The sequence below is a fragment of the Lycium ferocissimum genome, chromosome 11 (assembly GCF_029784015.1).
Source record: "Lycium ferocissimum isolate CSIRO_LF1 chromosome 11, AGI_CSIRO_Lferr_CH_V1, whole genome shotgun sequence".
Classification (NCBI taxonomy): Eukaryota; Viridiplantae; Streptophyta; class Magnoliopsida; order Solanales; family Solanaceae; genus Lycium; species Lycium ferocissimum.
The window spans coordinates 34,548,536-34,570,097 of NC_081352.1; the positions used below are offsets into that span (position 1 = coordinate 34,548,536).

A 21,562-nucleotide genomic window follows, 5' to 3' on the forward strand; every position below is an offset into this window, starting at 1 on the left:
TACGGCCCATTATACGGACCGTATAATTTATAGGGCCAAAAAGTTGGCCGTATAATGTTATACGGCCAAGAATACGGGCCATATTTTTTCTCGCGATGAAATTTTTCTGATTTTATATATCACGATCCCTCTTTATTTTAAGTCATTTCTAACATAACCCCAAGTTCAAGAAAGCTCTAGAAACCTCTCCCAACATATTCAAACACTTATCTAAGCATAAATCAAAGTACTTGGGGTTTCAAAGTGTGGTTGAAACTCGTCTCTTCTTCTTGTAGAAGCTTTGGAAGGTATTTCAAGGTGAAGTGGTATTGAAATTGAAGTGTTCTTGAAAGTGGTGTGCACTGATAGGTGTCGTACCGGTCGTACCATAGTACGACACATTGGCACACCACTGCATTGTGTACGGTAATATTGAGTTTGTCACACAAGTATGATGACCAGCCTTATTATAATCGGGTACGGTATGATGATGATATGACTTATATATATGTATGAAAATGTTTTTTCTTAAAAGGAAAGCATGCATGTCATCCGCCTTCTGAGGCATTCAGATCTGCATGTTATTTCTCTTTATCTGATGTTACTTTTATATATTTATTATGTTGTTATTCGTACCTTATATACTCAGTACATTATTTGTGCTGATGTCTTTTTGTTTGTGGACGCTGCGTTCAATACAGTAGATAAACGGGGAGACGGTTCAACACTTGGGGTCCGCATTAAGCCACTTATATTGGAGCACTCCACTTGTTCTGGAGTTGCAGTTCAGCTTGGTATGATTCTTTTGCGTACATTCGGACATGGCGTGGTCTTGTCCTGTCCTTATTATGTCATGCACTCCAGTAGAGGCTCGTAGACAAATATGCACAGTTAGATGTCTTATGACCTTTTCGGTCCATAGTTTGTTGTGTCATTATCTTGACAGCCTTGTCGGCTAGTATATTTTGGGTTCAGCTTGATGACGTATGTATATATATCTTTTGGGCTTGTGCCCCTTCCATTTCATGATATTTATTAGTTAATGTCCTAGCCCACTCAGGTACGATTATGTGATACACGTATGTTCTGTATTACTCGATAGGTTAGATCCGAATGCCCATCATAGCCCTCCGGTTAGATCGTGGCACGCGCAAAGCACATACAAATTTATTAGCCTCATATGAAATCTCAAACAATCAGCATGATTGTGGATTTAGTTCTTGATGTCGCCCTTTGTGGCTTGACCAAAATAATAATAGATGCAAGTATATATATATATATATATATATTTTTTTTTTTCCCCTTCAAAATCGATTCTAGGCCCAGCGTGGCATAAGTTCTTTAAGACTCCAGACATAACTTATAGAATATTATGATGCGAGTATATAAACGTAGGCCACACGGAAAAATTGTTTACGTTGAGGGCCAAAAATTAAAGAACAGCACAAATTAGGACCAAAAGTGCAAATAACCCTCAAATTAACCGGTTTGACCCGCCCATCTAACACATATGGCCCAAAACCCGGAACCTTAAATCTCACCAAAACCCTCCACTACCGTCATCACCTCATATTCTCGCCGTCCGTTAAATTTTGTATCACATTTTTCTTCCCGGCGAGACACGTCATCCATAAAACCCTAAACCCTAATTCTCTCTTTCAAAATCCCCAAAATCATTAAACCCTAATTCTCAATTGGAAAGGTATGAGAAATCACGCGCCTAAATCACGTAAAGCTAAAATACAGAACCGTTTATCCGAAGTTCAAGAAATTGAGCTTCTAGAAGCATGGATAGAATCGGGTAAACCCGAATCCGGTTCAAACCCGCTTTCCTTTGACCCATTACCACATAAAGCTCCAGTTGGACGCTTACCTGATGGTTCATTCTCTAAGTATACTGGTTGTGATAGATTTAGCCAATTGCCTGTTTCTAAGAAAACTAAAGATGGGTTAACTCAGTGTAAATATAAAACTATGACTGATATTCAAAGGGCTTCGATCCCACATTCTCTTTGTGGGAGAGATATTCTTGGCGCAGCGAAAACTGGTTCAGGAAAGACATTGGCTTTTGTTATTCCGGTTAGTATAATTTAGCTAGACATTGGCTCTTGTTATTGAGTAAATTACACTGTATGTTAATTGGGGCAACAATGCTTCCAAAATTGACCCCTTTTTTTAACTTCTCTCTCTCACTCTCTCTCTCTGCCTTCTTATATGTTTGTATATGTTGGTATAAGTGTCTGAATATTTTGGGTTATTTTTTGTAATGTAAGTTTTGGGCTATTTTTTTGCAATGTTAGTGACCAACTTGTATATTTCTGAAATTTTCCCGTTGTTATTCCGGTTAGTATAATTTAGCTAAAACTGATTCAGGAAAGACATTGGCTTTTGTTTTTCGGTACGTTTGCAAGTGATAGAGATGTGTATAATTCCCTCTGTCCCAATTTAAGTATCTTAGTTTGACGGGGCACAAAGTTTAAGGAATAAAAAGAGTCTTTCGAATCTTGTGGTCCTAAATTAACTAGGTGTGCAATGTACTAAAATGTCCTTTGAATCTTGTGTTTTTAAACCTGCCAAGTAGTATATTTGAATTGTCAACTTACTAATATAGATGAGACACTCTTTTGGTACATATAAAAAAGGAAAGCAAGACACTTAAATTGGGACGGAGGGAGTAGATTTTTTAATACTTATAGTCTTTTAGTCAATATTTGGATTTTATTCTCATCAGTCGACTTGGGTAGTACATTAGCGAAAATTGGTTCGGGAAAGACATTGGCTTTTGTTATTCCGGTATATGTTTTCCAGTGATATACATATGTATATTTTTGACACTTTTAGACTTTTAGTCTATTTGGATGTTATTCTCATCAGTCTACTTGGGGTAGTATTTTAGCCAAAACTGGTTTAGGAAAGACATTTGCTTTTGTTATTCTTTTACGTTTGCAAGTGATATACATATGTAAAGTTTTTGATACTTTTAGGCTTTTAGTCATTATTTGGATTTTATTCTCATCAGTCGATGCTATTTGTTGAACCCCTGCCCAAAAATGTCATGATTTATCCTGACAACGTTAAAAATGATTTATCGTACAATTGCAACGAAAGCAAATGCTTTTCCATGTTTCTTCATATTGTAGTGCAGGCATTCAGTTGGAGTTAGTATGAAGGTTGACTTCACATTATGAGCTGTCTGTAAGATAGCTCATATTCATGTGAAATCATCCCCTTGTTTTTCTTGACAAAACAACGTAGATGTCCAACTTATGTGGGATGCTCCTTCGATATCCAAATTGTTAATTGGAATGTTGCTTCGGTAGTTCCATCGACATTTTGGCGCTTTGGTGTTGAATCCCTTAGTTCTTTAGTAGTGTAATTTCTTGCTTTTTTACATCTTTATAAATTATGCTACTTAATTAGATTTGATTTCTAGGTGCTAGAGAAATTGTATAAAGTTCGATGGGGACCAGAGGACGGTGTTGGATGCATCATAATGTCTCCCACAAGGGAGTTAGCAGGTCAACTTTTTGAAGTACTTAAATCTGTTGGGAAGCATCATGGATTTAGTGCTGGCCTTCTGATTGGTGGCCGCAAAGATGTGGACGCCGAAAAAGAGCATGTTAATGGGCTGAACATCCTGGTCTGCACCCCTGGCCGGCTTCTTCAGCATATGGATGAGACACCAAATTTTGATTGTTCACAACTTCAGGTCCAGTTAACAACTTTTTCCTTCCTGCTCTTTTAATGCTCTTTACCATGTTTCGTCCTGATAAGAGGCAGGGAGTACATACTCTGCATGGTCAGGAATTGTTTCCTGAATTGCTCCTACTTCATTAATGTTAGTGTAGACTACCTTGCATGGCTAACAATACTGTAATTTGCTCATCATAGTATTCTAATTGTAATTATATAACGCCTAAGGCACTGATTGACTCCCTCCCTCTCTCTTTAAACACCTTGGTGGGGTTTGGAACCTGCTTCCTTCTCCTTTTCTCTGCGAAACATAGCTATTGAACTGTTGTCTGTTGAAGCTGCTACAGTTTTGGAAATTATTTTCTTTTATCCCTGATTCTTTTTTTCTTTAAAACATCCCTGATTCTATTATTTATATTCTATTTCAATTTTTTCTTCAAAAAAAATTCTGTAATTCCCTGAATATTTTGTTTCCAACTTTGTCATATATAGATGCACATATATTTGTGAATTTTCCTGATAAGTGATACTTAGTGCAAAATTTGTTTTTTTGTTTTGTTTATGTACTTGTCATAATAAATAGTTCCAAATATATCATCTGTAAGTTGTAACTAAAAATCTAAGCACCACATAAAAGAACTAAGGTTATGCAATCATTATGTTTCTTAAGCTGATGTTCATAACAAATTGTTGTTTGTTTGACCCTATCTTTCTTCACATGTGGTGCAAAACTTGCACTGCAAGGGTCATATGTTCAGATTATACGGCACTATGAAACATGAAAATACTTCAGTAGGTAAGCTTATCTCTATGTTATCTGCAACAACGTGAGGCCCTGGGAGTATAGACTTCCTATACATGTTAAGACCAAACTCGAAGATCTTGGATTTGTTTTACCACTCGATGCATTTGGTATTCATGTGAGAATGTGACAATTTGGTAATCATGTGAGCGTTGGATTCTCTTTAGAAAACACAACCCAGATGTCCTCATTTGTGCTACTTAGAAAATCATAAAGTATGCGTGTATTTATTATGTTAAAATTACAGAATAAAAAGATGTTTTGAAATTGCAATTGTATGTTTCATATTGCTATGGGCTTTTTTGATGAAACACTTTTGTACCTGTTCTCCTCCCATACATTACAATTATTTAAGTTTATTTAGTTGTTGACTTGGGTGCATTTTTCCTGGCCAGGGAACAGGTTTTAGTTCTTGATGAAGCAGATCGTATTCTTGATGTGGGGTTTAAGAAGGACTTGAATGCAATCATTTCACAATTGCCTAAACATAGGCAGACCTTATTGTTTTCAGCAACCCAGACGAAGTCCGTTCAAGATCTGGCAAGGCTCAGTCTGAAAGATCCTGAATATTTGGGTGTACACGAGGAGTCTGATACTGCAACTCCCAACCGCTTGCAACAAACAGCAATGCTTGTTCCTCTTGATAAGAAATTGGACATGTTATGGAGTTTTATAAAGGCACATCTTAATTCAAGGATATTGGTTTTCTTATCAAGCTGCAAGCAGGTATCTGGGACTTTATTCTTGATTTTTTCTAAAATTGAGAATTTACGGTGAACATTTTACAGCGAGAGCCGAGATGACATGAATATTTCACTTAATCCTAGAGCACTGGAAAATGAGTTTAGTCGCTAACTTCGAAAAGCACTAATGACTTTCACTATATCACATGTTTATGAAAAAGAAGATTTTCTATCTACTACATCGAATCTGCTTTCAGAGTCTTCAACAGCTAAAACTTTTGCTCTTATTTTTCTGTGATTAATTTCCTTCTGTCATTCTTACTGTTCCCAATTCAACAGGTAAAATTTGTTTTTGAAACTTTCAAAAAACTCCGTCCTGGGATTCCACTCAAATGTCTTCATGGGAGGATGAAGCAAGATAGAAGGATGGGAATTTACTCCCAATTTTGTGAACAACGCTCTGTTCTGTTCTCCACTGATGTTGCTTCGAGGGGGCTTGATTTTAATAAGGCGGTTGATTGGGTTGTCCAGGTTAGTTCTTAAAGTTTTTTAGCGTTGAAAGCCTGAAATGAAATTATTGATTTTTCATTCGTTAAAGGATGTGGATGCTAATGTAAAGGAAGTAGAAAATTTGACATGTATTTGATGCAAACTCACCTTTCAGGTGGACTGTCCTGAAGATTGTGCTGCTTACATACACAGAGTTGGCCGCACTGCTCGTTACCTTTCAGGGGGAAGATCTGTTTTATTCGTGATGCCATCTGAAATGAAAATGCTTGAAAAGTTGGAAGAGAAAAAGATACCCCTTCGAGTTATCAAGGTAGGATTTCATCCACTTCTGTTTAACAACTGAAGCTGAGTACATACAATTATATTTTCTCACTTGTCGCACAGCATCTTGTTGTTTTGTTGGCTGATTATCAGTGTGAAACAGGCAAATGAAAAGAGGATACAGTCTGTCTCTGGTCTACTTGCTTCTTTATTGGTCAAGTACCCTGAGCTACAGCATCTGGCTCAAAGGGCTTTTGTGACATATTTGAAGTCCATACACAAACAGAGAGATAAAGAGATTTTTGATGTTACAAAACTTCCAATTGATGAATACTCTGCTTCATTGGGTCTTCCTATGACCCCCAAAATCCGATTTCTGAAACAGAAACTCAAAGGGAAGACAGTGTCTGAAGCATTATCTCTCATACCAGAGGACACGAGCAATGAGAATTTGTTGGAATTTCCAGTTAAGAAGCTAGATACAGGTAAATCAGATGTAGAGGAAGTGGAGGAAGAAGACCTCCTTCTAGCTAAGGAGACACAGGAAGCCGGAGAAAAGATTAACAGCAAAGGAGATGATATGTAAGTCAATCACTTTTCTCAATTGTCTATTTGATGTGTTGAATTTGTCTTTTAAGCAAGAAGGGTGGAGATGCTATTTTAGAAAGCTTTCACTAAGCAATGGTCTGCAACTTTAGAAAATCTTTTAGTCGCATATGATATGATGTTTTATCTCCATGATACTCTTCTTGCAATTCACCGTATATTTATCTTAACTGCTTCTCACTTTATATGCACTCTAGTGTTTATATAATCTTCGTTGTTCTTGATTTTGCTTCCTGTTTTTTGAATTGTTCCGTAGGCTGGCCACTAGAGTTACGAAGAAAAAGAAACTAAAGATCAATGTCCACAGACCAGTCGGGACAAGGGTTGTGTTTGACGAGGAAGGGAACACTTTACCTCCTTTTGCAAGATTAGCAGCCACAAGCAGTGATGCTGACTCTGTTCAGCTTAACAAAGAAAAAGGTATTACTGATATATTCAAGAGTCTCAAAAGCTTTGTTTCCAACATCTGCTGCTATTTGAAATTGTCTTTTTAAAAAAATAATAATAATTATATCCAAGTAATAACTTTTGCTGCTCTTTTGAATCCAAAAACACTTTTGTACTTGCATTTCGAGTCTGTATGCCTGTTTCCTGCATGTTCTGCTTAGTGTGCAGCAAAATTTGGTTATTCAACCCTAGTTCTGTGTTCAAGGGAGAAGTGATTATTTACTTCGCTGATGTTAAGTCACTAGACTCGCTCCATCCCAATTTATGTGGCACACTTTCTTTTTTATTTTTAGAGGGTGTTTGGATTGACTTATTTTAAGTGCTTATCTCTTTTCTACTTTTTGTGGTGTTTGGAAAAGAAAAAAAAGTGATTTTAAACACTCACTTTTAGGCCAACAAAGTACAAAAAATAAGCCAAAAGCCAAAAGATGGGTGCTTTTAGCTTATAGCTTATAAACTACTTTCAAAAATCCAATCCAAATACCCTCTTATTCTGTCCCGAAAAGAATGTCTATCTTTCTATAATTAGAAACAACTTAACTTTATAGTTTTCTTTGTAGCCCTAATGAAATGATTTATAGCCACACAAATGTCCAAGGTTTGTTTTAGAACACAATTCTCAAAATCTTCCTTTCTTTCTTAAATATTGTGCATAGTCAAATGACGTCACATAAATTGGGACGGAGGGAGTATGTATTAATGCATCTCATTTTCAATTGCATCTGTTGCTTTCTAACACTTTGTTCTATTCTTGTCGACGCTGCAGTAAACCAGAGATATGCTGAGTTGAGAAAAAACTTGAAGGTGGCCGACAAGGAAGACAAGGATTTGGACAAGAAACGTCGCAAAGAAAAACGAATCAAGGAGAAGATGAAGTCTAAGAGAGGGAGAGAGGAGGAAGAAGAAGAAGATGAAGACGTGTCTGGGTCAGACACGGAAATCCCGCGAGGTAGAGTTGACAAGAAAACGAAGATCTATTTCGACAGTGATGATGAAGATGGCGAGAGGACAGCGGACAAGGCTAAAGAGGGTATTGCTGCTGATTCCATATCTTTGACAGAGCAGGAAGAACTGGCTCTGAAGCTGCTAAATTCCATGCACTCTTAATGGAACAAAATTTTGATAGCTGTAGTTTATACTGTTCTTAGCATCAATGCTGTTAAGAGTAAACTTGAATAGTTCCAATGGTAGAAATTATTGGGTCACTTACAGGGCAACATGAAATGATTTTGGTTTATATATAGTTGCTTTCTTGCACAGCTTAAAGAAAATGTAATGTTTTTGTGCTTGAAAGATTAAAGAGACTGTTTTTGTTGTGGTTTTCAATATTGTCTTTATGCAATTAATCATCCTCGAGTCTTAATTGGACCGGTAATGTCACTTTTCACACCTGTGAAACTATGATGTGAAAGATTTAGGAGACTCAAAGTCTCTTCTGGAGATTAAAGTGATGAGGTCGTGGAACTATCGCTCGAGAAGTAAGAAGCTGATCCTTGTTTGGTCATAAGGATAATAGTTCTTCTTAGGTCAGGGGCGGCCGATTCATAGATAGATCTCTCTCCATATAGATAGGTATCTCCGTGGATAGAGATAAAGATAGGGATCTATCTAGATTTTGATTCACTATTTCCCCGATTTCCTCCATAAATTCTCCGATCCAAACATATTTATACCTTTTCTTGTTGGAGGGGCGACCGTACGTTAAACTACCAAAGAAACTAGGGTAAACCAATGTGATCATGACATTGGGAGGGAACGTGTCACATTAGAGGTGAACGATCAGAGGTGTCCTCTAATCACCACGACGAGTACCGGGGTCCCCTCTTTAGTAGACTCGGCTATGAATATTCATGAAGAAATGAATGCCGGGCTCTTTCTTTCACTTTTCACACCTGTGAAACTATGATGTCCCAGGTTGTAAGGGATTGTGAAAATTTCCTAAGGTCTCGTGTTCGAACCTGGTTGTGACATATCTATATTTTTGGATACTTTTTAATATAAATTTTGGCTCCGCCATTGTTCTTAAAGTACTTCATATGAATAAATTTATCTCGATTTTTTTTTTAAATGCGACCTTTTGGAATCTCATGTGGAAGAAACGAAGAATAAAGGCGGTGTGCTCAATTTTCACTCTGCCGTTAAAGTTATATTTAACTTTTTAGAAGTATTTAACTTGTAGTCAATATGAATAAATTATCTTTGCACTTCCCACGTAATCTACTGATCAAAACTGGGCCATAGTGAATTTGACCGATTATGCCTTTTTGAAATTATTATTTACTCCCGTCTCATAATAAGTGTCATTTTAACTAATTTTTTTATCTCATAATAAGTGTCATTTTAGAAAATCAACACATAAATTGATTAATTTTTTTCAATTCTACCCTTAGACAGTAACATCTAAATGATGATTAAAAAGGCATATAGTAATTTGGTATTATTGATTCTAAGGTTTCAAAAGCAATGTACGCCTAATCAAAAGGTAAAAGTAATTTATAGGGGTTATTTGGTAAACTTCACATTACATTATTGATTTCTTAATATGTATGTTTTTGACTAAGATAACACTTATTATGGGACGGAGGGAGTAGTTAATAACCTTTTCTTATTTGTTTTTTTGCCGTTTATTGACCTTTTAGAATAGAACCTAAAGATCTCCTTTTGAGCACATTAAAAATCTTATTAGAAAAGTTATATCCTGTTTAAGATTTTGTAAGTTTTGCAAATTCATTAAGTAAAAATTCAAATATATAAGTAAACATTAAACTCAAGTCTCGTTCATAAGGTAATTTATTCACGTAATTTTCAAAAACAGTGCCAAAATCTAAATGATAACGTATATAAAAGAAATATTCGCTTATAAAATCAGCCCGGTCCATATGAGAGTAGATACGTGTTCGTACAAACTACTTAGCTCTTATAAAACCAGGCCCAGGTACACCCCCAATACACCCCTTCTATTTCGGCGAGAACCTTATCTCTCTCTCTCTCTCTCGTCACCGTTTTCTCCTCTTTCATTTCATACCCACCCCTACGCTAGGGTTTGTTCATTTCTTCGATCTCAAAATGATGCCACAAAGTGGAGTTGCTCAACCACCAATGGATCAACATCAACAACAACAGTACCAGCAACAACAACAACAACAACAATGGATGATGCCACCTCAGCAACAGCCACAACAGCAACAACCGCAATTTCAACCTTCTTGGGGTCAACAACAGCAAACTATGTCTCAACAGTACGGTGCTAATCCTAGCCCTACCTCTACTGGTAATCCAAATGAGGTTCGCTCTCTTTGGATTGGAGATTTGCAGTATTGGATGGATGAGAATTATCTCTCCACTTGTTTCTATCACACCGGCGAGGTAATCAGCAAATCCTCTTCTGCTAATCCTACATTTCTCTGCAATTGTTGTTTGATTGTTTAATTAAAGGAGAAATTAATACTGTTACAAAGTCCCGGCTGGTTAGATTGATTTTTTAGGACTAAGAAAGTAGTTCTACAAGTCATAAACAACGTCAGGAAGAAGCAATTTAATTGGGGAAAATTTCAATAATATACAGCCCAACATAAAATATTACGTCAAGTAGCCAGATTTTCAGTTTATACAATATTATAACTGGGGGGAAGCGTTATCCATAATGTATCAACCCTGTATAAAAGTATGTGGGCTAACTAACTCAAAATATGGGCTATGTGGGCTAATAATTCATTTGTGATGCAGTCCTCATAATTCATGGGCTAACCCTGTAAAAAACAATTTCTTATTTGTGATGCAGTCCTCATAATTCATAATGATCTGTCAGGCTGTTTCTTGGGAGATGGCAGTTAAAAGTTGTTTCCTCATCATGTTGAGCGAGCTGATTATGTGTTTGCATTTGTATATAGAGTCTATTGAATTTGGATAGATTGGCCTATCATTTTAAATTTCCTTTCTGATTTGGTTGCAACTTCGTTGGAAACTAATATCAAAGCTTTGAAAAAAGAATGAAAATTGGAGGTGAATTTAGAAGATGTATTGAAGGGTTTAGAAGAGGAGAGGGTGGAACAAATGCTAAAGTTCAATATTTGCCTTAGTGTATCATTGTACTGCCTCTTTATTTTTATTTTGCACTATGATAATAGCTTCATTGTTTTTTGTGCAGCTTGTTTCTGCTAAGGTCATCAGGAACAAGCAAAGTGGTCAGTCTGAAGGTTATGGATTCCTTGAGTTCAGGAGTCATGCAGCTGCAGAAACTATTTTACAGACGTATAATGGCACCTTGATGCCAAATGTGGAACAGAATTTCCGTATGAACTGGGCATCTCTTGGTGCCGGTGAGAGGCGAGATGATTCACCCGAGTATACAATATTTGTTGGTGATTTGGCTGCTGATGTGACGGATTATGTGCTACAAGAGACATTCAAACCCGTGTATTCATCAGTAAAAGGTGCAAAAGTTGTAACAGATAGAATCACTGGACGTACCAAGGGATATGGATTTGTCAAGTTCGGTGATGAGAGTGAACAATTGCGTGCTATGACCGAAATGAATGGTGTGCTTTGTTCAACTAGGCCCATGAGGATTGGCCCAGCTGCGAACAAGAAACCAGTGGGTACCCCACAGAAAGGTATGGCCATGTTCCCCTTTCATCTTCTATGCTGAAGTGGAGTTTTTCTGTTCTTTTTTTTTTTGTTTGTTGTTGATTTGCAGTTCGAACTGTACTGTTTGTTGTCTGCATTCCTGATTTCGATGATGCCATAATTTCCTGACGTGTTCAGACTCTTAAGTTGATTGTTCTTTCAGCTTTGCACTTGAAGAAGCGGAATCTTTAAAATCCTTTTCTTCCAGTACTTAACTTTCTACACTTGGGGGCATTTAATTGTTTCAAAATGTGCATAAACTTATAAGACTCGTGTTGTCTCAAAGCAGGAAACAGAGAGGCTCTCATATGGGGGCCTGGAACTGATTTCAGCTGAAATGATTCCACTTTAGTGCGTGGCCTCATTTTAGGTCAGTTTATTTGTTTATGTCACGCTTCCTTACTTCGTATTCTTGTGGCATTCTTATGCTACATTCAGTTAATTTCCAGTTCCTGAATTACTATTACGAGCCTTAGTAAATTTATTTCCATTTCTATCAAAATTTAAATTTCCTTTCTTCATTTTTACCAGTTCATTTAATTCCTAAACTGGCCTGTGTTATTTCAGTTAGGATCAATCTTGCACACCTTTTAAATAATGCTGCCGCAAGCTGTTTCCGTACATTTCCTTACAATTCTTTCCTTCCTTTGTCTGTCACGTTCACACCAGTCTGTGTTAATGGTGTATGCTACTAATTCTGGGAACTCAACTTCATCTTTCAACACCTTTTCTTTCGTAAGTCAAAGTAATGTAATATTGATCAATCTGGTAAGAGATGCAAAAAACAGTTATATCACTAGTTTTGTAGGATGCCTTTGGTTAATGCCTTGAGGTGATTCTATCTTTTCAGTTCTAATACACTTGTCCAACAGTACTCTTTCCTTTCCAATTACTGTAAGTTGGTTTTCATTTTTTGAATTGTTCAATTGGTCATTTGAAAATGATATTTGGAGATTAAAAAGCTAATGAAAGATCCTTCAAGTTCTAATCTTCGCTAAAATGCTGGAATATATAAATAATTGACTTGCGAAGAGCAGCTGACTAAGTTGGAAATCGGGGAGTGTATACTTTCAATACCTTTAGTCTGTATCGGTGCGCACAAGCTGGCCTCGACACCACTGTTATTTAAAAAAACTCACAGTGCTCCTTCCGTATTTCATTTTTCTATGGTCATTTGCAAATAATATTTAGATTTAGGAACTAGTTAAAAAGATCACAAGTTGTAATCTTGTGTTTCCAAAATACTGAAATATTGAAGACAATCGACTTGTGAAGAGTAGCTGACAAGAAGTTTGAAATGATGGGGAATTTTGAAACAGGCTGTTCACTAGGTATGCCGGCTTACTTTATTTAAGGATAAGGTATGGATACTGTTACTGGCATGATGTGAATTGTTGGTCTCTATGGGAGTGCTTAGAAATAAAATGATAGCTTCAGAGGTGCCTTTGATAGCTTCAGAGGGGCCTTCTTCCATCTTTGATCTTTTCCTTGCTCGCGATTGTGGTATCTGCTTTGCAAGTTCAAAAAGCTTGGCAGACAAGAAAGGCCTAGCTCAAGTGGAAAACCCCCACCAGCTCCAACGGTTAGGGTTCGAGTCACCATGTTACATATTAAAAAAGTTCAGATACTTTTTACACCGTCTTGATGTGTTAATTTTGGAATCGTTTTGATTATTTGAAAAAAATATCATGTGAATATGTACTCTTTTTTATACTTGTAGGAGTATCGTGCAAGTGGACTATAGTTATCAATATATGATGGAAGACTGATAAACTGAGAAAGTAACACTGATACTTTTCATAGGATGCCACGAAATGTATTCTTAACTTGATTATGATTCATGCACACTCTGTTGATATTTCTATTACTGCATTTAAGAATTAGAAGGGCTTGTTGTCTGTCTGAAGTCAGTAGTGTTGTTTGTTCAATTGTTCTATATACACTTCTTGAGCTCCTCCAGTTCATCTCCCTATGAACTGCCTTAGCAATTTTTAATAAGGGTACATGTCACAAACCTGGGATTTATAAATCCGTGACTCTGAAGGGGCATGCATTCACGTGTAGGATATAGAGTAATGCTTGCAAATACTTATTGTTTTAATTTTGTGTTTTTCCTGTGTTATTTTATTTGTTTCCCCTGCTCATTGGTTTTCTTTTCCGAGAAGATGTGGTGATGCATACTGTCTTTGTTTCTTCTTTTATGCGTTTGTGTTACTGTCCGTTTCCATCTAGGTGTTGGAGAGTCAAATTTCTGACCCTAGATGCACTTTTTGATGACTGCATTTCTACTCACATTTTTTACCATTGCAGCTACCTTCCAAAATCCTCAAGCTACTACTCAAGGCGAAAGTGACCCCAATAATACAACTGTGGGTAGCTTGTTTTGATGTAAAGTTTGTTTTGCTAGTATATGCACTTCTAACTGTTCATATTCAAACTTGCAGATATTTGTTGGTGGTTTGGATCCCAGTGTTGCTGAAGAGCATTTGCGGCAAGTGTTCTCCCCATACGGTGAATTGGTTCACGTGAAAATAGTGGCTGGAAAGCGCTGTGGCTTTGTTCAGTTTGGTAGTAGGTAATGTCAGGTGCAATTAATGTCTCTTGCTAAATATTTTTACGTATTCTTTTCTCACGTACTATCACACCCCACTTCCAGAGCTTCTGCTGAGCAGGCTTTGTCAAGCTTGAATGGAACACAATTGGGAGGACAAAGCATTCGGCTTTCTTGGGGGCGTAGCCCCTCTAGCAAACAGGTTTGTGGCCTATCTTTGTAGTGTTGAACTTAGATAAATCCGCTACTGTGCTGACTCTGATTTTTCTATGTAGTCCGACCAGACTCAATGGGGTGGTGGTGCTGGGGCTGGGGCTGGTGCTGGTGCTGGTGCGTATTATGGGTACCAAGGGTATGAGGCTTATGGATATGCTCCACCCGCTCAGGACCCTAATATGTATTACGGGAATTACCCAGGATATACGAATTATCAGCAGCCACAACAGGTATGTTAAATCTGGCCTTCAACGTCTGTCTAGCTTGCCATTTTGGTGTTTAGATGAGGAACTATAGTGGGTTATCAGCTGAACAGTTAGTAGATCCGTTAGGTTCTCTGTAAGTACTATAGGCTATTCTTAACAACTTTTTGGAGGTCTCTAGCATGTCCTTAATGCCGAGGAATACAATTTTATGGAAACAAAACTATAGTGGGTTATCAGCATTTTTTCTAATTATCATTCTGTCTTGCTAAAAGGTTTTCGCATGCCCTGACTTAGGTCTTTTCACTTTTTGGTTAGTTTAGGGGTTCGCTGGGGCTTTTTTATGGCTATACCTAATTCTTCATCAACGGTATTTGCTCATTTGTTGTTTTCTTTCACATTTGCAGTGATGTTGCTTGTTTTCAAGGAGGCAAAGTAGGCGGCGTTCAAGTTTCCAATGCTTAGGCTGATGTTTCCAGTCGGTGCGGACTGGTTGTACAATGATTTGATAAACTGAGTGACCGTGTGAGTTTTTGTGGGACATTTTTCTTTTCTTTGTAATGTGAGTTTGCTATTACATACTAGTACTGAAACCTTTGAGTAGTATCTTAACCTAAAATCCAAATTCTATGGCCGATGCTTATCTAGCTTGTTATGACATTGTATGTGTAAACTTCTCATGTTGTTTCTTAGCATTTTCGATTTGTAGTTTTTGATTGCTTTTGGTTTAAATGTCCCCTTAAATTTCATGTTAGATGGGGTGTGCATATCTGATTGCTAGCAGCGTTCAAGTTAAAGCAGCATTTAGTGAATGTGATGTTTGAAATACCAATTTTGAAAGAGATGTGGAATTCCTTAGCTGATTTTTCTCGTCTTTTTGTCTTTAATTCACAACCATTTCTCCTATGTCACCCCCCCCCCCCCCACCCCCCACCCCCCCCCCCCCCCCCCAAAAGTCCCCCTCCCCCATTCTACCTTTATTTAACAAAACTGTAGTGCTGTCAATCTTTTTACTCTTTAGAAAACATGGGATGAGATTATCATTTAAGTTATTTTAAAAATATTTAAGGCTTTGAAATCAATTAGTAATTGCTTGTCAAATCTTTCTATGTTTGAATTATGCAGCGACTTCTAATATTTAAGATCATAATCAAGTGAGTTTTCTTTATTTGTAATTGGCGAAATGACTTGGTAGACTCTTTTACTTGTTCTGAATTATCATCTCGATATTTGTATTCTAGACTTTGCAAACTGAACCCTTAAACTTGTCAAAACTCATCATTTTAAACCCCTTTCTCATCCGATCATGGTGAGTGTTGATACACCTGACTAAATGTCAAATTCAACGTCATTTTTTAATGACACATAAGAAAAAAATGTTAAAAATTAAATTAAATCAAAAATCTCAAGAAAACTTTCAGGAGCAATTTCTCCATTTTGCTCACAAGTTGAGCTCCAAGTTTCATCCCAAATAGCAAAAATGACACAACCAAGACTATCCATGGCTAGAAAGGATTGAACTTTGTTCTGGAAGAGGAAAGGAAGAAGGAAATAAGGGAAAGGGTGAGGAGTGACCACCGGCTCACATGGTGGAGAAGACGGTGGTTTGTTGGAGGAGCTTGGTGTTGAAGCTGAAAACAAGCTCTTTACATGGTGTTTTAATGGTGGTGTTACGGTGTAGCGGCTGTTTTTGGTGGAAGAAGAGGGAGGGGTTGGGAATATTTTCTTCTTTTTCTATTTTTTTATTGTTATTTAATTTGTTTCTTATGAATTTAATATTTTTTTTAATCAAATTTATTTCATTCACTCGCTTTAAAAGTGTGACACCATTCACTATATTGAGTTAGCAAAATAAATGCCACATAAGTTCGGTGCATTTAAAATGATGAGTTTTAACAAGTTTAAAGGTCCAGTTGGCAAAGTCAGGAATACAAACACCGGAATGACAATCTAAGACAAGTAAAAAGGTCTCTAGAGCCATTCCGCCTTTGTAATATAACTACGATTCCATCCATGGTACTTTTCTTAATATTTTTTTGACTTTGAAATATCATTGCTCAAAATGAAATGGTCTAGCTTTAATATATATATCTACATCCTTTTGGTAAGAATTGAATGACAAAAGCAATTACTCCCTCCGGTCTATATTACATGGTGTTGTTAGTTTGGGTATACTTCTTAAATTATTCACTCATCACACTTAGAAAGTAAGAAATGTTTTTATTAAGTTATCTTTTAATTAAATAACATCTATTTAGTGTGATTTCTTGGTTATGTAAAAATGCATTTATCTAAATAAGACTAAATTTGAAAGGAAAAAACTAATGCTAATGTAAAAACACATTTATTATGGATTAAAAGTGAAAGTAATATATTGGAACAACTTGTGTACGAAAACTCAGATGATTATTCTACGGGTCAAGAAGGAACACTTCAACACACATCACCTTTATTTATTACTCTCTTCGTCACATAATGTGACGTGTTCGAATTTTGAGAGTCAAATAAATTATTCTTTGATCGTAAAGTTTTTCACATACCTTTTAAATATTTTAAATTATTAATTATTATGAGTTATAATACTTTTTACTTAGTTTTCAAATACATAAATTTTATTTTGAAGAATTTAAAGATTTTATATTCAAACACACGGTCAAAACTAAAAAAATTGAATCTTAAAAAGCAAAAAGTGTCACATAAATTAGGACAAAAGGGAGTACAAACTGTGATATGAATTTAATTGGTCTCAAAAATCTTATGTTTGTCTATATTGTTTTATTTTTTAGTGATGTCACTATTACAACTCCCTCCGTCCTAATTTATGGGATTAGTTTGACTAGGTACGGAGTTTAAGAAATAACGAGATGTCACTAAGACTTTTAAATCTTGTGGTCTAAAATAAGTCAAAGATATTTGTATGATTATAAATCATCTCGTTAAATGTAAAACGTAAAGTTTAAAGTTAAATCGTTGACAATTAGGAAATGTGTTATTTTTTTATTTTTTTTTTGAACTGATTAAAAAAGAAGGTGTATCATATAAATTGAGTAATTAAGACGAGTGATATTAAAGAGAAAAACCTTTTATTTTTGTTTGCAACCAATTCCTTTTCCTGATAGGAATCGCTAACACTTTTCTTTCTAATAGTCCGAACGTGGGTTTTTGGTTCTCTAAGTTGTCATTTTTTCCTTATTTTGTTGGGTAGTTTTGGAAAGACTTGTGATATTAATTTTTAATTATTTTTCCTGTTGAAAGTTTCCAAATTTAAAGTTTCTTAGTTAAGTTTTACAATTTATTATTTTAATAAAAGTAACATTTGAATCCCGTGCTATTTGGGATGGAATTTTCCTATATATACGGTTGAATTTTGTTTCTCTTCTTTACCTCTCTTAGAACGATTCTTTTAGCACTGATTGATCACTAAAAAAAACAATGGAGACCAACGTGACAATTTTGAGTATTGATGGAGGAGGCATTAGGGGAATCATACCTGCCACCATTCTTGAATATCTTGAATCTCAACTTCAGGTGAGTCTTCCAACTTGAATTAATGTCATTTATTCCCTGTATTTCTATGGATTGATTAGCAAATACTAGTACTCTAACAAGTCTGGCAAATTAAATTTACTAGTTCAACATTAATTTGGATGATAGGAATTGGATGGCGAGGACGCAAGGCTCGCCGATTATTTCGATATAATCGCAGGAACGAGCACAGGTGGATTGGTGACGGCCATGTTAACTGCACCAAACAAAGAAGGACGTCCTCTTTTTGCTGCTAAAGATATCACACCTTTCTATCTTGAACATGGCCCAAAGATCTTTCCACATAATGGGTAATTAAGAATGATCACTTTTCATTAATCTATTTACTGTTTGATTTGATGATGTGTAATTACTAACGATTAAGTTGCTTGATTTCATGTTAGGGGGTTGTTTGGATCAATAAGAAAGAAATTTAAATCTCTCGTGAGACCAAGGTATAACGGGAAATATCTTCACCAAGTTATAAAGGAGAAACTAGGCGAGACTCGGCTACTTGAAACCTTAACGAACATTGTTATTCCAACTTTTGATATCAAGAATTTGCAGTCAAGAGTCTTCTCTACTTTTGAGGTTTGTTCCTAGCTATATACTATATGTATTCTCACCTTTGTTAATAACATAATTGTTTAAAACTTGCAAGTATTTCTTGATATTTTTAGCTAGCTCGTACCTTCTCAATTCTATATAGTGGTTTTTTATTCATTAACGTGTATGTTTTGTGCAGGCCAAAGAAAATCCATTAATGGATGCTCGGCTATCAGATATATGCATCAGCACATCTGCAGCTCCAACATATCTTCCAGCCCATTATTTCAAGAACCAAGACAAAGATGGCAACTTTCAAGAATTCAATCTTGTAGATGGTGGAGTTGCAGCCAACAATCCGGTAAATATTTAATTATCTTCTTCATTTCGATTTCATGATTCATTCATGTAATTAGTACTGACTCTTGATCACATTTGTTATGTATATATATAGGCCCTTATAGCAACGACGGAAGTGACCAAGCAAATCCTCCATGGGAATTCAGATTTCTTTCCGGTAAAGCCAGATGATTATGGTCGCTTTTTAGTGATCTCACTAGGTACAGGAACATCAACAAAAATGAAATTGAAATACAATGCTAAAACAGCAGCCAAATGGGGTCTTTGCAAATGGCTCCTCTATGGTGGTTCATCTCCAATCTTGGACCTTCTTACTCATGCCAGTGATGATATGGTTAATTTCCATATTTCTGCCCTCCTCCAAGCACTTCATTCCGAAAATAATTATCTTCGCGTTCAGGATGACACATTGACAGAGACTGATTCCTCCGTTGACATATCAACAGAGGTTAACATGAGGAGATTAGTTGAAATTGGGAAGAAATTGCTGAAAAAAACAGTTTCAAAGATTGATTTGCATACAGGTCTACTTGAACCGTGTGAACATAGTGGCTCAAATGAAGAAGCTTTGAAAAGGCTCGCTAAGTTGCTTTCAGAAGAAAGAAGACTTAGGAAATCCAAGGCAGCTTTACCAAACAACAGACTATAGTAGCTGACCATTTTTTATTTAGTTCAATGTTTGAGTTAGAGCTATTTGTTCAAATGTGTTGTAAATCAAATCCGTATATATGTGTGTATGTAGTTGTCGTAAATAGATTTATTCCTTAGCAGTGGTGAATAGTATTGTTCTATAGTTGTAACTCTTAACTACATCAATTTATTCTTTTTCCTTTCACAAGTCTTCTGCATAGATTCAAGAAAATTACTCTAGTGCATCAAAATAAATATGGACAAGTCACCAAATTTTTAGAAGCAAAAATGAAATCCTCAAGGTTCAGTGGAGCGTCATCAATTTAGGAATTAGAACATACTCTGCCACCTCAAGTGCAAATTCTGTGGCAAAAACATCATTCCAGTTCACTCTTTTAGTTTCTCCACTATTTGCTTCCATGTAAAAGATATCACCAACAATTTTTATTGACTCCATTGTCAATGTCATCTTGGAAGCATGTCCGAAGGCCCTACTAAGAGTAAACTGATAATATCTGACAAACAAAATAAGCACTCCAGTAACGTAGATAACAATGTCATCAATCTATGGACTTCTTTGCTCCCCAAAACCATGAGAATTGAGTGAACTAATGTGACTTGCACCTCTCAGTTTGTTCATAACCAGATTGGCTAGAGCCTCCTCCACTATGTTTTTATATCTTCCTTCCCCTAACATGACGGACTCCTTTGTTAAACTAGTCAAATTCATGAAATTCAAGGAAGGACAGAGATCTTAAAGTTGTCACGTTCTTTTATGCCTGCATTATCAATTCAAATGAATTCTTGGCCAGGACCTTCAATTCCCAAAGCACGCTGTCAATTCACTTGATCTGCTATCCCGTCCAACAAGTTTTCAGAAATGAAACTATAGCCAATATAGCTAGCAACATTTTGAACTGCTAAAATTTTTGCATTCTGCAATTCAACCTTTAGCCTGTTGCAATAAATTACATGCCACGAATTAAACTCACTCGAGTCTGAGAACATTATTAAGTAGTTTGAGAATGCATGACTATAGTTCTATTCTGTTCTAGACAAGTTCAAATCCTACTGGTAATGGTAATGCAACTACACCAGCAAATTCACCATTACTCACTATGCCCAGCCCTGCAATCTTGCTATTTGCATCTTTTCAATGGAACACATTCATTGTACGGACAAAGTCACACCACTGTCCTAGGCTAAAGTTCGGGGGAAAGCTTCAAATGCTATAGCAACAACTCCATAATATACAGGTCCAGCTCTCTGATACGATTTGTAATACGTGGATGCTCTAAGCACGACTAAAGAAAAAAGCAAATAATTTTCAACTTGTGTGGTATTCTCAATATCTACAGCAGCAGGAAGTGGCGCATCTGTTGCACGAAGGGAATTGAAATCAATAAGCTCAGCACTTCCACATTGTGCCATAACATAAATGGCCTGATACATTACCTCTATTACTATTGGTATAGGAGTGCTATATAGCGAATGAAGACCGGTTAAAAGGAACAATTCGATACTTTCTTATGAAACAATTTATATGTTATGGACATTCAAGCACTTAACGAAAGCTGCCTTTATCTTTTGGGACATAAGGTAATGATAACTCTCGTTGGTGAAAAAGTTTTCTCACAAAATACACAATCTAAAAATACTAGGACATGTCTCTTTCCATTGGGTTTTACCAGTTTCAATCAAACAGTGACAAAGTTCCTTTCAATGACCTTTGGGTATAGGTGCAGCCATGTCGACAATGATGCCGATACACTTGCCTTTCACTAGAAAATTAAATCCGAATCTTTTTGGGTTGTGTCAGATATCTATTCACTATAACGAGAAAACAAAGCATCTAAATCTTTGGTATTGCCATTGGCAGTATCGTACTGCTAAGTACTTTTTATTTTTTAATTCCCCTTATTGG

The 21,562-nt window shown here is 36.3% G+C and overlaps 3 protein-coding genes and 1 long non-coding RNA gene across 4 annotated transcripts; 3 read left to right on the forward strand and 1 right to left on the reverse strand.

Annotated features, from left to right (window-relative positions):
• The first annotated feature begins 1,517 nt into the window (after nucleotides 1-1,517).
• Nucleotides 1,518-8,307, forward strand: LOC132036084 (DEAD-box ATP-dependent RNA helicase 32). Its single transcript, XM_059426317.1, has 8 exons — nucleotides 1,518-2,058; nucleotides 3,413-3,688; nucleotides 4,877-5,200; nucleotides 5,497-5,688; nucleotides 5,822-5,977; nucleotides 6,092-6,510; nucleotides 6,791-6,954; nucleotides 7,748-8,307. The coding sequence occupies exons 1-8, from the start codon at nucleotides 1,684-1,686 to the stop codon at nucleotides 8,086-8,088; spliced, it is 2,247 nt and encodes a 748-aa protein (XP_059282300.1). The 5' UTR covers nucleotides 1,518-1,683; the 3' UTR covers nucleotides 8,089-8,307.
• A 1,740-nt stretch (nucleotides 8,308-10,047) lies between these two features.
• LOC132036110 (polyadenylate-binding protein RBP45-like) lies at nucleotides 10,048-15,309 on the forward strand. Its single transcript, XM_059426348.1, has 7 exons — nucleotides 10,048-10,347; nucleotides 11,129-11,594; nucleotides 13,918-13,976; nucleotides 14,052-14,182; nucleotides 14,264-14,360; nucleotides 14,434-14,604; nucleotides 14,985-15,309. The coding sequence occupies exons 1-7, from the start codon at nucleotides 10,048-10,050 to the stop codon at nucleotides 14,985-14,987; spliced, it is 1,227 nt and encodes a 408-aa protein (XP_059282331.1). The 3' UTR covers nucleotides 14,988-15,309.
• Nucleotides 15,310-16,948: 1,639 nt separating this feature from the next.
• On the forward strand, nucleotides 16,949-19,657 carry LOC132036114 (patatin-like protein 2). Its single transcript, XM_059426349.1, has 5 exons — nucleotides 16,949-18,105; nucleotides 18,232-18,413; nucleotides 18,507-18,693; nucleotides 18,848-19,009; nucleotides 19,103-19,657. Exons 1-5 carry the CDS (start codon nucleotides 18,010-18,012, stop codon nucleotides 19,655-19,657), a joined length of 1,182 nt encoding a protein of 393 aa, XP_059282332.1. The 5' UTR covers nucleotides 16,949-18,009.
• On the reverse strand, nucleotides 19,125-21,562 carry LOC132036115 (uncharacterized). The gene is made up of 2 exons (XR_009409519.1): nucleotides 20,756-21,562; nucleotides 19,125-20,593 (listed from the first exon to the last, which is right to left on the reverse strand). It is a non-coding gene; the product is annotated as an uncharacterized LOC132036115 (long non-coding RNA).